General features: G+C 41.3%; 1 protein-coding gene across 4 annotated transcripts in view; it reads left to right on the top strand.

Annotated features, from left to right (window-relative positions):
- MAP4K3 (mitogen-activated protein kinase kinase kinase kinase 3) overlaps nt 1-15045 on the top strand; it is a 136028-nt gene that overhangs the window by 73401 nt on the left and 47582 nt on the right. For all 4 annotated transcript variants that reach the window (XM_084622281.1, XM_084622282.1, XM_084622283.1 and 1 more), the window contains 5 exons: nt 777-835; nt 2447-2485; nt 2771-2824; nt 9206-9248; nt 12746-12908. In XM_084622281.1, the coding sequence (XP_084478407.1) occupies nt 777-835; nt 2447-2485; nt 2771-2824; nt 9206-9248; nt 12746-12908 (358 nt within the window). The remainder of the gene's footprint in view (nt 1-776; nt 836-2446; nt 2486-2770; nt 2825-9205; nt 9249-12745; nt 12909-15045) is intronic.

A 15045-nucleotide genomic window follows, 5' to 3' on the forward strand; every position in this document is an offset into this window, starting at 1 on the left:
TCCCACTATTGAAATAAGCATGCTTTCTGGTACATGAGCTCAGAATTTTTGAGAGTAGTGCCTCTTGGGGTTCCTTGCCACCTCATACTTAGTCTTAAGGTTACCTAGCACTTCGTAATTTGTAAGTGCTTGAGTTAGCAATTTTAATGTTTGGTTAATGTAGTATTTCATACACATTTATTTTACCTATAGTTTTTTTGTATAATAGTTATCCTTAAAATATTTGTTGCCTTTATAACTGAAACAAACAAAATATTTTCAGTATTCCCTACATATTATTTATTTGGATAGCACCAATTGTATACTACAGACATTACAAGATCTGCCCTGAAGAACTGACAATATTAATATATACAGTTAAAATGAACGCAGAGATTGGGCGGAGTCCGTAAAAAGTAGTGTGACTAATTGAAGAGTAACACACCATTTGCTAGTTCCACAAGTTTGTTGTTTTCGTAGTTTGGGTTTTTTTGAGTGATCAGTGGAAAGGCTCTTCCAGCTCAGTATTTCCCTGAGGAGGGGGACTGTGGTTGAATGGCTTTATCAAAGAAGTGTGTTTTATGGAGAAATTTTGAGATGTGAGGTATGGCAAAGTTGGGGCATGGAAGAGACCCAGGCTTAAGGGGCCTCTGAATGAGGGTTTAGAGCCAAGAGTGGCAGTAGGACAGAATTAGTTGTGTGCCATGCGTACAGTGAAGAGGGTGAGGCAAGCATGTGACGTGTTTTTAACTCTTTCTTGTCTTTTTATCTTAAAGCTCTTTCTCTTATATTTATAGGATCTGCAGCTAGAATATGGTCATGGTCCCCAGAGTGGCTACTTCTTAGGTGCAAATAAGTGAGTAAAAGAGGGCATTTTTCCTTTTTCTTTAAATTTGAGACTTAAATTCATTGTTTAAATTTAAAACAGCAGGTAATGTAGTAGTAAAATGTAATTTTATGTTTATGCAGTAAAACATGATAAACCTTTCGTTATTTACAGTAGTGCAGTTTTTCAGCTATTGACTTCTAACTCTCTATATCAGCTGGAGTGATTATTGTTGTAGAACAGTTTTCAGCATAATGAGGTGTACTCTCAAGATACTGAGACTGTCACTCCCATCAACTCTAGAACGTACCAGCCATTATCAGTTTCAGATATCAGAGTCTGTTTAGTGACAAACTTTCCCTTACAGCAAGATATTGCCCTTCTGCCCAAGTCATCTGGCCAGTTATGGGGATGTACTTACATGTGGTGTGTGTTTAAAAAAAAAAAAAAAAAAAAAGACAAAAGAACTTAAAACGTTTACACATCTGTAGAGATCTTGTTGTTCATTACAGTTTTGTCATTAAGTTCTTTAGAGGTTAAACTTTACATTGTGAGTTTTAATGTAGTATCTAGATACACGCACTGTGTGAAATGAGATAATAGTCATTGCTTCTCTCCAGCCTTGGATACTTTAAGTGGTTTAGGTGCTTTTATATTTAAAATGAAAAGGAGTACTTGTGGCACCTTAGAGACTAACCAATTTATTTGAGCATAAGCGTTCGTGAGCTAGAGCTCACTTCATTCGGATGCATTACGAAAGCTTATGCTCAAATAAATTGGTTAGTCTCTAGCTCACGAAAGCTTATGCTAAAATAAATTGGTTAGTCTCTAAGGTGCCACAAGTACTCCTTTTCTTTTTGTGAATACAGACTAACACGGCTGCTACTCTGAAACCTATATTTAAAATGACACTGTCTATACAAGTCAAACTCCTGATATCTAGCTTTATAATAGATAAGTTGTATAAATATTTTGATGAAAGTATAGGCATTGCATTTCCTTCATTCTGTAGATCTTTTTTATTTTTCAATAGGGAATAATATTGACATTTTCAGGAATCCTCCTTTCTGGAAAAATCCTGCTGCCCTCTTGTCTGTCGCATGGATGCATGCAGATGTTTGCATGACAGCTAGCATGTAGTGGGCTTAGTTTCATAGATTGGCTTAAAGTTGTAATTTTTTAGCATGTTGAAATCTGCATTTTGAGGGGAAAACATAGTACTGTGAAAGATGTGAATTTTAAGATAATAAAATTGGGACTAGTGGTCTCCTGACAAAGATAGTTTAATCTTTTTTTGTCACTTTTACTTTTTATGATAACATACTATTTAATCTTAAGTATCTTGGTTTCAATTTAAACAGGTAAATTTTGAAATAAGCCAAAATAGCCCTAGTTTGCAGTACAGAGGTAATGGCCAGGTACAGTAATTAGGAGTACACTAATAAGTGTAGATAAACACTGTTTAATAGTATCATGTAGCTATATAGAAACCATGAAATTATTCTTCAGCAAAAAAATCAGTGTATTTTATTAGAATAGAGTAACTTATTTTGAATTGAGAACTTTTATTCGTGTCTTATTTTCCAAGTGCTTTCTTCCGTTTGTGTTCAGTTATTAATTGTATTCTTATTAATTTTGAAGGAGTCTTCTAAAATCAGTTGAAGAAGAACTGCATCAGCGGTAACTTTATTTTTTTCTTGTGTGTTTCAAAGTGTTTTTTACATTGATTTCTTGCACCTGTTACCTTCAAATGAGCATTAGTAGATTGTATGGGAGAGGTCTCATTTGTCTGGGCTGAATCTGTGGTTTAAAGAATAATGAAAAAGAAAATAAAAATACAAAGCAACATAATAACATTCTGTATAGAAGGAGCCCCTGAGGTATTGCATACCAGAATTCTTTCATAGTAGCTAGAATCATTTTAATGAAGGGCACTCAGCCATGGTACCTTGTTCATTTCCTTAGGGGACATGTGGCACATTTAGAAGATGATGATGATGCAGAGGATGATGCTAAACAGTAAGTAATTTTTTATTTTGATGTATCCGCTCTCTGATTCCTGGGTAGCTGAAAACTTAATTCTGTTTGAATTGTATTCTGAATGTGAGAACACCTTGATTTTTTTTTTTTTAATTTTTCTTTTCCTTCTGGTATATTTTTAAAGTAGCAAGATCACAGTAATCTCTGTTTGGATCACATCACTGGTGTTTTGCTTTATTCTGCTTATTGATTTGCATAAATATTGAAATATTTTAATGTTCAGCTCTTTGTACAGCTCTTTCCCAGTATCTTTTAATTATTTTCTTTAACATAAGAACAGCCATATTGGGTCAGACTAATGGTCCACCTAGCTCAGTATCCTCTCTTCTGACTGTGGCCAATGCTGGATGCTTCAGAGGGAATGAACAAAACAGAGCAGTTATCACATGATCCATCCCATCATCCACTCCCAGCTTCTGGAAGTCAGAGGCTTTGGACGCTCGGCACATGGGGTTGCATCCCTGACCATCTTGGCTAATAGCAATCGGTGGACCTATCCTTCATGAACTTATCTACAGTAAAAGCTCTTCTATCCAGCACTTTGCCAACCGGCAAGCTCTGTAAACCAGCATTTCTGATCTGCACTGAAAGTCCGGTTTATAGTGCAGTTGGTGCAAGGCCGGCAGGGGTCTAGGGAGTGGGAGTGGCTGCGGGGTGCGCTCTGGACAGGAGTTTGGGTCTGGGAGCAGGGAGTTGAGGTGTGGGATGGGTGCGGGGTGCTGGATGGTGGGGAGCGCTCACTTCCGGCGACTCCCCAGAAGCAGCTCCCTGTCCCTGCTATTGCTGGCAGAGGCGTGGCCAGGTGGCTCTGCAGGCACGCTGCTTCCATCCCCTCTCCCCGAGCACTGACTCTGTGGCTCTCAGCCTATTGGCCGGGAACTGCGGCCAATGGGAGCTGCAGGGGATGGCGCCTGCAGACGGAGACTGTGTGCCTGCTTGCAGAGCTGCCTGGCTGCGCCTCTGCCAAGAGCAGCAGGGACGAGGCGCCGCCGGAGGTGAGTGCTCTCCCCATCCAGCACCCTGAGCCCCTTCCCATGCCCCCTCCCGAACCCAAACCTCCTCCCAGAGCCCATGCCCCACAACCCCTCCCATGTCCCTGCTGCCCCACACTCCTCCCCTGCGCTCCAAACCCCTCCCTCTGAGTTAACTGGTATTTTTAATTTACCGGCACTCCCCGTTACTCCAGCATGCTGGTTTAAAATAGCTTTTACTGTACTTTTTTGAACCCACTTACAGTTCTGGCCTTCTCAACATCCCCTGGCAACAAGTACTATATGTTGACTGTGCATTGTATGAAGTAGTATTTCCTTTTGTCTGATAATTTCATTGGATGACCTCTGGTCCTTGTGTTATGGAAGGGGTTAAATAATGCTTTCTTATTCACTTCCTCCTCGCCATTCATGATTTTATATAAATATCCCCTCTTAGTTGTCTTTCCAAGCTGAATATTCTGTCTTTTTAATCCAGCCTCATATGGAAGCTGTTCCATCACCCAGTGATTTTTGTTGATGTTCTGTGTATCTTTTCCATTTCTAATATATCTCTTTTGAGATGGAGCAACCAGAACTTCACACAGTATTCAAGGTGTGGATGTACCATGGATTTATATAGTGGCATTATATTTTCTGTCTTATATAGACCGCTTTCCTAATGATTCCTAATATTCTGTTAGCTATTTTGACTGCCACTGCACATTGAGCAGATGTTTTCAGAGAACTATCCACAGTGACTCAGATCTTTCTTGAGTGGTAAGAGCTAATTCGGACCCCATCATTTTGTACGTATAGTTGGGATGATGTTTTCCACTGTTAATTACTTTGTATTTATCTACATTTAATTTCATCTCACATTTTGTCACCCAGTTTTGTGAAATCCCTTTGTAACTCTTCTTAGTCTGCTTTGGACTTAACTATTTTGAGTAATTTTGTATAATCTATAAATTTTGCCACCTCACTGTTTACCCCGTTTTCCAATTTTAGTGTAGTTACACTGAGCTAATGAAATCATCTGTTGCAACAGAAACCCTGGTGTATTATTATTTACAACATTAAAAATATCATACTGGAAAGTTTTAGTTCATATTAAATTTCAGTGGAACAAATAATATGACTATTCTAAATCTAAGTTTAATTATAATAGAGGCAGAGGAGAAGTGAAAAGGAATATTAAATATACTTACATTTGTGGTACATGATTTCAGAGGCAGATGGTATCTCATTAAACATGGTTATTTATTTATTAGTGACCTTTTCAAAATGGGGCATATATGCTATTTGAGATGAGTGACACATGTAGAAAAGTTCTTAATTTTTCCTCTAAATTTTTTTTTAAAAAAGCCATCATTTACAACTTTTTTTTTTTAAACCTGCATTATCTTCAAAGATAAGATTGTGATAGAACTTACTCTTGGATCCATGCCCCTACATGTGACCAAGGAACTTGGTTTGCTCAAAGCTGTTTGTTCGAGTGGGATAGCTCAGGCCACTTATGCAGTGGAATGTAGGTATCCCCACAGCACTTCATTCCACCAATTCCATTTTGATTGCACTTGATGAAGAAGCTGTGTTGGATAGCTGCAATGCTGTTGTCTGTGCTGCAACCCAGCTCAGTTTGATGCCTCTTCTAATGCTCAGTTCATGTCTCTTAAGTTTTGTTTAACATTTTTTCCTCTTTATATCTGTCTGTAGTCAACGCCACCTACTTAATGTCTCAGGACTTTGAACCTCTTGGCTCCTGCTTTCTTGGAGCACTTTGCACTGGCTGCTTTGTTTGATACGCTAGGGATCCTTACTCCTAGCTCCTGCTTAGTCAGAAGTTTCACATCAATGTTTTCATGTGCCTTTTGTGTTTCTATGGTTTGTTTCATTATTTCTTTCAGGCTATGTAAGAAAGTGCCCAGTAGTTTCGAGAGATATTTTGAGTTCAGTCTGACCATGTTCCCTATGGACAGACACATCTGGTGTGTTCTCTGCCTCCAAAAGGACCATGATTTGCTCACAGACTTCACCACAAAGAGTCAGGTCCTAGAGAGAGAACCAGAAGGTCTGTACTGGCTTTCTCTGAAACTTTCTATAAGTCTGGCAAGAAGCCTTGAAGGCATCAACCGTGAATGAGCCAGTTCAGTCCCAACAGCTCAGTCTTCTACTTGTTCTTTTGGCAACTTGAAAAACACCACTAAAGGCTGACATTCAAGTTTGTCATGCACTGTGTGGCTTCTGGTGACATGGATGAATCAAGGCTGTTCCTCCAGAGAAGGATCTTGAAGGGCACTGCTTCACTAGATGTTCCATGGTTTGGGTGTCTTCTCCACATTCATGGCTGTCATCTGGTCACTAAAGCTCTGCATCCGTCCTTCTCATATCAGCTTGATGGAGTAAGTCTAAAGCTCTGCCTCAGTACCGTGGAGGCATTCAGCTGAACCCCTGGTGTCTTTCTATAGAGCACATTGAGGGCTCAGCACTTACATTATCTCACACAAATTCCACAAGACCAAGTCATTGTTGAAGAGTGCATTTGGCACTTGACATGCAACCACCTTTGCCCTCGATGGAAGCAACCAAAGTGTCAACCTACCCCAGCCACGTTCAAGTTGATGCAATCCACAATCCTGAAGATAGGAAAGGATTCATGGGTCTTATATCTTGAATGCTTGGGTACTCTGGTGAATCGTGTCTTCCTTCAATCATATCACTTTGGCTGTGTTGAAGTTTTTTGCATCAACTCAAGTGCATCAAAGCTGTGTCCCAATGCTGATGCTGCCTGGACCCCTCAAGGAGCTCTGTATGTACCGATATCCAGGATCCATACCCCATGCCTTCAGTTCTGATACTTTGTGTTAGCCATTCCATTGATGCCACTGACACAATCCAGGCCAATAGCCTCTGTGCAACCAGTGTTGATAGCTAATCCAACATCTCTGATCTGTCTTCCAGCAATGACATAGCATCCTGTGATGTCTGCCTGAGATGCAGAGAAGGATGTAAAGGAAAATTTTCAAGATTTTAACTTCGATATATGATACAGAGGATTTGAGTGAGGGTAAATGAGAGAGAAGGTAGTTACTTTCATTGTTAAAGATGAAACAAGGTTCCTAGTATAAACTGGATTTTGAACTCTTCTTCCAAATCCTTCTCCAACTCCCCTTCTCCAAACCAAAATAAACCTGATCTTATGCTGGGATAGAACTTCTCTGGAAGGTCTTAGGGAAACCAGGCAAGGGAAGATAAGAGTGTTCCAAAATAGTTCTCACTTCTTGGATATTTTCTTAACCCTTTTTTTGGAACAGCATAATTCAAAAGCAGTTAAAACTCTGTGCAAGAATTCAAGATTACAGGGCTGCATTCTCAAAATTGTTCACACAAAATGTTTTATACTTCCAAAAGATAAGAAAAATATTATTTTTAACAGAACAGGCTGTACAACAGTGTAGGAATGCAAGACCAAAAATACAGCAAATCCTTTACAACACAGTGCTGGGAAAAAAAACTTGAAATAGCTTTTCGTTTTATGCTGATATATTTTTCTCCAAGAACAGGCTGTTGAATATTTGCTTCGTGAGAACTCGGGTCCACACAGAATTCTGCAAGGAAAAGGAAAACCTGAAGATATTACTGATCACATTACCGAATAGTAGGTTAATAATATGCTGTGAGCAGATTTGCTGCTTTGCATATGGTTGATATGAAGAATCCAATGGTCAGGTCCATGAGCCGTCCAAGGAATGATGTTTGCTGCTTTCATCATCATTATTTGCAAATGCACAGGTCGTACAGTAAAGATTGGAAAAAAGTTGAAAATACAAAATATAAAATAGATTAAACAGTGATCACAGAATGATAGAATCATAAAAATGTAGGGCTGGAAGGGACCTCAAAAAGTCATGACATCCAACCTCTTCTGCTAAGACAGGACCATCCCTGACAGGTGTTTTGTCTAACCTGTTCTTAAAAGCCTCCAGTGATGGGGATTCCACAATCTCCCTTGGAAGCCTGTTCCAGAGCTTAACTGTCCTGAGAGTTAGAAAGTTTTTTCTTATTATCTAACCTAAATCTCCCTTGCTGCAAATTAAACTCATTACTACTTGTCCTACCTTTTAGTGGACATGGAGAACAATTGATCCCAGTCCTCTGTATAACAGCCCTTAATATCTTTGAAGACTTTATCAGGTCCCCCATCAGTCGTCTTTTCTCAAAGCTAAACATGCCCATGTTTTTTAACCCCTCCTCAACCTCAGAAAGCTTTCCTAAACCTTTTAACATTTTTGTTGCTCTCCCTTGGACTCCCTCTAATTTGTCCACCCCTTTCCTAAAGCGTAGCCCCATGAAATGGACACAGTACTCCAGGTGAGGCCTCACTAGTGCCTAATAGAGCAGGATAATTGCCTCCCTTGTCTTAAATATGACACTCCTGTTAATACACCCCAGAATATAGCCTTTTTTACAACTACATCACCTTGTTGACTCATATTCAGTTTGCAATCCACCATAACTCCCAGATCCTTTATAGCAGGACTACCACCTAGCCAGTTATTCCCCATTTTGTAGTTGTGCATTTGATTTTTCCTTTCTAAGTGTAGTACTTTGCACTTCACTGAATTTCATCTTCTTGATTTCAGCCCATTTCTCCAATTTTGTCAAGTTGTACAAGTTTAAAAAAAAAATCAAAAGTGTCAAAAGGGCTTAGGTAGGCATCACATGCTTTAGGTATTCAGTAGCCTCAGGGTCAGCAATGTGGAGTTTGGAAATTCTTCCTGATAGGCCAGTATGAGGTGAGCAGCCATTTAGTAGGTGTGCACTGTCCTCAGCCACAGCCCAGCTATGTGGAGTCCCCAGGTGTGGTCACGTGCCGCACACCTCAACACCCTATTGTAATCCGATATAATCATCATCATTCCACACGACCACAAATACTTTTTTAGTAAATCCAACTAATATCCTCTATTTCGCACTTAAGTGTTAAATTCCCTCCTCTTTTCTTTCAACACATGCTAGACTCGTGCTGTGTCCTCTCTAAGTCTCCCTGTTAAGAATCTCTCCTCTCTTCTCCTGCACAAGTCCATATAGCCTCAACAGCTGAGCATTTCAAAATAGTAACTTATGACTTCAGGGGAGGTCTCCGGGGGCACTTGGGTTCCTCCTGCTTGTATCTGGGGCAAAGGAGGGAGCAACACTGAAAATATACGTAGTGCAAGTATTTAGAAGCAACACTGGTATTGATCAAAAAGCTCAGGATGTTTCAATTATTTGTATAGTGTTTTAAAAATAAATCCTACGTGACCGTATGAAGAATAAAGCATTGTGAGGATGTCAGAGATCTGTATTTGGATAACTTCTAAATGATCTGTACTTGTTTTCTTTGTAGCGCTACAATTAAACCTAAAGTGCCACCTCCTTTACCACCGAAGGTAAGCAGGTTTTTCCACTGTATTACATAAGGGAAGAAATATGCTAAAAAGATATTTTTTTTAAAGTCATAAGTGCCTAAATGATTTAGGAGTTTCATTGACTTAAGCACTTTTGAAAACTTTACTCAAAACTTCTTTTGGTCCCAGATTTATCAAGGTGAGATTTGACCTTTCAGATATTTGTGTACATCTCTAATTTGGGAAAATATGTATAATATAATCTGTAGTATTCAGCAATACAGAAATGGTATTTATGATTGTACCATTAATATTTAGGAAGGGATTAGATTGGGTATTAGAAGGATTTGGGGCTGGGGAGACAGGAATTCCCACCACAGGGGCCACCACAGCAAAAGTCTGACTACTAACTTCAGATGCAATGATGGGATACTTAAATGGTTGTCTGCACAGATCAGATTTCAAATTCTGTCACTTACATGAAAACTGATCTACAATTTCATTGTACATTCAAAGTAAATTAAAAGGTGCAAAAAATCCTATATCTTATTCTGAGTGTGTCAGTTCACCAATTCTGGGTGGGTTAATCATGCCTGCTTTTAGCTGTGCAGAGAGGTCTATAGGAATCCTGTGTTTTGGCATCAAAACTTTGCCCTTTAAGAGTCTGTTAGAAGCCATCTTGCCCAGTCTCTTGCAACCATATATCTGCAGCTAAAAGCTGCAGTCTACACTTGTGCTGTCTGCCTCTGCTGTTTTCTTCTTTCCAGGCTTTTTTCCTTTCATACTCTTCTGATGGATCTCATTTTTATTTCCTCACTCTGCAGATTCTGACCCTAGAGTAGCATGCGCACCAGCCCTCTCCTTGGGCTCGATGAAGTCACAGGCCCCTGGAGCCTAGTGTTACCCTTCCCCACTGCCCAGCCAGTTCTGCAGCTCAGTGGGCCCATGGGGTTCCTGGCTCCAGTGGATTCTAGCCTAATGAGCCTGCTGTTACATTTGTGATTGCTCCCTTCCTCGGCAGGGAGTGCTGTACCTTTCCATTTTACAACTGGGACCTTTGCGAGCCTTGCAACTAGCACAACCTGACCTTGCCAGTTATGGCTGCCTCCATGTTCTGTAGATATTAATTAACCACGAGTCTTCCACTTCTCATAATTGACCACAGAACAGCAGACATAAACTCTTGTGAAATGTCCTATGGATGGCACTGTAGGGCAAGAAAGCTGCATCAGTAAAGGCCACACATAAGCAGGGTCTTCCATCTCTGCACCATCTTCAGCTGGTGCTGTGAATGCTGAGGTAATGAGCAAGAGTGATAGACAAACTTGGGGTCTTAAGGTTCCAAGAGTAGGACAGTCAATAACAATAACAAAAATGCAGAACAGACAATTCAGTTGCTTTATAGTGCCGAAGCCATAAATGGGAACAATGTTTGTTTAAAAAAAAAAAAAAGGCAGTTTAAGACTTGATTCGATGTATTTTGCCTGCTGTGGAAGAGTAATATGAAAGCCAGCAAGTTCTAGGTATCTGAGGCAAGCATTGAAGATTTCTCACTTTTTTTAATCCTGGGTCTTACTCTGACTTACTATGTGTTGGGGGACACCAACTTCCCTTTGTGTCTATTTCCCGATCTATAAAATGGAAATTATATATGTATCTGTTTAAGCATTTGTACCATGCTTAGCACCGTTATCCAAGCACCTGACATGGTGAGGGTTAATTAATGTTTGAGTAGCATTTTGGAAAATACAAAACACTGCTGTGTAAGTCCATTACGTGTTTGCTGGAACCCAGACTCGAATGCAAAGTGGCATTCTGTCATTTGTTATAATAACAAGGTGTGGTAGAAAAGAAGAACTAGAGCAAGGACAGATGCATGCCTGATGCCTAAGAAAACTTGTTTGTACTTAATGCATTGGAAAAAAAGACAAAAGAAAAGGGATTAGTGGGGCAGGAGAACTGAGGTCACTGCTACTCCAATTTGCCTGTATACAGGAGGGAAACAACTAAGCGAAAAGGCACAGACTAGATTTAAGAACTGTCGATGGTTTGCAGATCTTTCTACCTGCTCCTTGACTGGGCTAGCTATATAAAGTTGATAGCCAAGCTGTTTCCAGAAAAGATGGGATGACTGGATTACCCTTTTCACGCCTGTCTACAGTAGTCCTCCTGTGCAACTGAAGTGCCCATGTCTCTGTCAGAGTTCACAGAAGAACCAGCTCAGCTTCAGATGGATGACTGGGAGGGAGCTAGCGACAGGTTTAGTGCCATCATTGTGTCTCTGCTTGACACTGCCCTCTGCAGCCATGTACTGATTTGGGGTCCTCCCAAAAACATAGACCTGTGGTCATGTTTCCAAGTCCCAAAGGTCAGCTCAAGGTAACTATGATATCCAGCCTCCATTCTGATAATTCAGCTCTATACTTTATCTTAAATACCTCTGGTTTGATTACCTGTTGGACATAAGCTGTGGGCCAAACCCACAGCCAGCTTACTCAGCTGCCATGCCTCACCCCTCGGGGTCCCCCTCTGGATCCCTGTGTTTGACCCTGTGACCCTCAGTCCTGTCACTGTTTATCATTTGTTCTCCCCCATAATCTCTTGATGCCTGAGTCCAGTGGCTCCTCCTGTTAGACTGGTGGTGGTGGGGTGACCTTTAGATCCCCCAGAGCCTCAATAGGTGTCATGACTCACTCCTCCAACAGAGCCTGCTGCAGAGTCTTATAGCTCAGGCATGCTGCAGCAACTCCTTGCACTGATTATCCCATAAGCAGAGCCTGCAGTGATTCAGCCCTCAAGAATGCTGCAGCAACCTATCCCTGAACAGGGACCAGGTCAGATGACCCCCAGGCACAGGTATTTCTCTGACCCTGTCAGAGCTGCAAGGCAGTCTGTGCAACCACACTACTTGTCCAGGAACGCGCCTACTGCCTCGCAGTCTTAGACTCCCTAGGCTTCCAGCCTGCTCTCGGTCCAGTTCCTGTTCCTGCCCTAGCCTTGCCTGAGCCTTGTTCCAGCCCGTTTCAGCCTTGTCCGTGCCCTACCCCGCCTCTCCTCCAGCTCTGCCCCTGCCTCCTGACCCTTAGACTGACTCCAGCCTGGCTTTGAATGTTGGCCTGTTTCTGACTGTGATCATGATTTTGCTTGTCCACAGACTCTGACCCACGGCCTGTCCCTGGACCCTCGTATCAGTGATACCCTTGGCCCGGTCTTGATTCTATGTCCAGCTATGACCACTGCTCCAACCACCAGGCCTGACCACCTAGAATGCAGAGCCTGACATGAGTAGTGACATTTCAGCAGACCAGTCATGATTTCAGTGCACTGCTTAATAATTTGAGTTTTCTGTTAGTACAAGAAACTTTTTTTATTGCTAAGCATTTTTCTGCAGTAAACGTTGTTTTGCTTAACAGAGCATACAGTTTTCTTTATCAGTACACTCATGGGATACATACAATACGGAGCTCTGATGAGTGTGGTATAAATGCCTAGATAGATTACTTTGTTTGTATTCATTAATATAGTTATTTATTTTTCAGCCTAAATCCATCTGCATACCACAGGAAGGTCATTCTTCTGAAGATGATAATCAAGGAACGATCAAGAGATGTCCTGTTTCAGACGGTCCAGCAAAGTCAACATCACAAGTTCCACCTAGACCACCCCCTCCTCGGTTGCCTCCCCCGAAGCCTAATCCTATAGGTAATACAAGTGACACCAAGCAGTGTGTGGGGATTTCTAAAAAGAATGTAATTCAGTTTATTTCTACATCCTTAGACAAGTACACATAACTCATCCTGTGGCAATGTGTACTTTTGTGGGAAAGTAGCAAAAATAGTACAGGAAAACCAGTTGCAGTAAAACTGTACACGACAACTTACCTGGGCCAAATACACCTCCCATTGTAGTCATTGACAAAATTCCTCTTGATGTCAACTTACCTGGGCCAAATATACCTCCCATTGTAGTCATTGACAAAATTCCTCTTGATGTCAGTGGGGACAGGATTGGATCCTTAAGCAACATACTCAAGGTGAAAAAATATGCTGAAACTGTGTAACAGTGGGCAGCATTGTATGTTTTCATAGACCTAAGTGTCAAATTCTGCTCTGCTGTGCAAACTCCCATTTAAGTCAGTTGGAGTTGTGTGGACATACCTGAGAGTTGAACTGGGCTTCAAAGGTTCACAAACAAACAAATGAATTGGTTTCAGTAATTATATAGCAGTTAATTGTGCTTCCTTCCTATTTGTTTGTAAGCATTTCTTTGGTGTTTGATATGGAGTTTAAGGCCTGATCTGACAAATGCTCTATTAGTTTGCTCAATATTAAACAAATGCAGGATCAGGCTCATTCTTAGTTCGTAAAAAGAAAAGGAGTACTTGTGGCACCTTAGAGACTAACCAATTTATTTGAGCATAAGCTTTCATGAGCTACAGCTCACTTCATCGGATGCATACTGTGGAAATTGCAGAAGACATTATATACACAGAAACCATGAAACAATACCTCCTCCCACCCCACTCTCCTGCTGGTAATAGCTTATCTAAAGTGATCACTCTCCTTACAATGTGTATGATAATCAAGGTGGGCCATTTTCAGCACAAATCCAGGTTTTCTCACCCCCCCCACCCCCATACACACACACAGATTCACTCTCCTGCTGGTAATAGCTCATCCAAACTGACCACTCTCCTTACAATGTGTATGATAATCAAGGTGGGCCATTTCCAGCATAAATCCAAGTTTAACCAGAATGTCTGGGGGGAGGGGGGGTGGTAGGAAAAAACAAGGGGAAATAGGCTACCTTTCATAATGACTTAGCCACTCCCAGTATCTATTTAAGCCTAAATTAATAGTATCCAATTTGCAAATGAATTCCAATTCAGCAGTTTCTCCCTGGAGTCTGGATTTGAAGTTTTTTTGTTATAAGATAGCAACCTTCATGTCTGTAATTGTGTGACCAGAGAGATTGAAGTGTTCTCCGACTGGTTTATGAATGTTATAATTCTTGACATCTGATTTGTGTCCATTTATTCTTTTACATAGAGACTGTCCAGTTTGACCAATGTACATGGCAGAGGGGCATTGCTGGCACATGATGGCATATATCACATTGGTGGATGTGCAGGTGAACGAGCCTCTGATAGTGTGGCTGATGTGATTAGGCCCTGTGATGGTGTCCCCTGAATAGATATGTGGGCACAGTTGGCAACGGGCTTTGTTGCAAGGATAGGTTCCTGGGTTAATGGTTCTGTTGTGTGGTATGTGGTTGTTGGTGAGTATTTGCTTCAGGTTGGGGGGCTGTCTGTAGGCAAGGACTGGCCTGTCTCCCAAGATTTGTGAGAGTGTTGGGTCATCCTTCAGGATAGGTTGTAGATCCTTAATAATGCGTTGGAGGGGTTTTAGTTGGGGGCTGAAGTTGACGGCTAGTGGCGTTCTGTTATTTTCTTTGTTAGGCCTGTCCTGTAGTAGGTGACTTCTGGGAACTCTTCTGGCTCTATCAATCTGTTTCTTTGCTTCCGCAGGTGGGTATTGTAGTTGTAAGAATGCTTGATAGAGCTCTTGTAGGTGTTTGTCTCTGTCTGAGGGGTTGGAGCAAATGCGGTTGTATCGCAGAGCTTGGCTGTAGACGATGGATCGTGTGGTGTGGTCGGGGTGAAAGCTGGAGGCATATAGGTAGGAATAGTGGTCAGTAGGTTTCCGGTATAGGGTGGTGTTTATGTGACCATTGTTTATTAGCACTGTAATGTCCAGGAAGTGGATCTCTTGTGTGGACTGGACCAGGCTGAGGTTGATGGTGGGATGGAAATTGTTGAAGTCATGGTGGAATTCCTCAA

The sequence above is a fragment of the Lepidochelys olivacea genome (assembly GCF_965140295.1).
Source record: "Lepidochelys olivacea isolate rLepOli2 genome assembly, chromosome: 3".
Lineage (NCBI taxonomy): Eukaryota > Metazoa > Chordata > Testudines > Cheloniidae > Lepidochelys > Lepidochelys olivacea.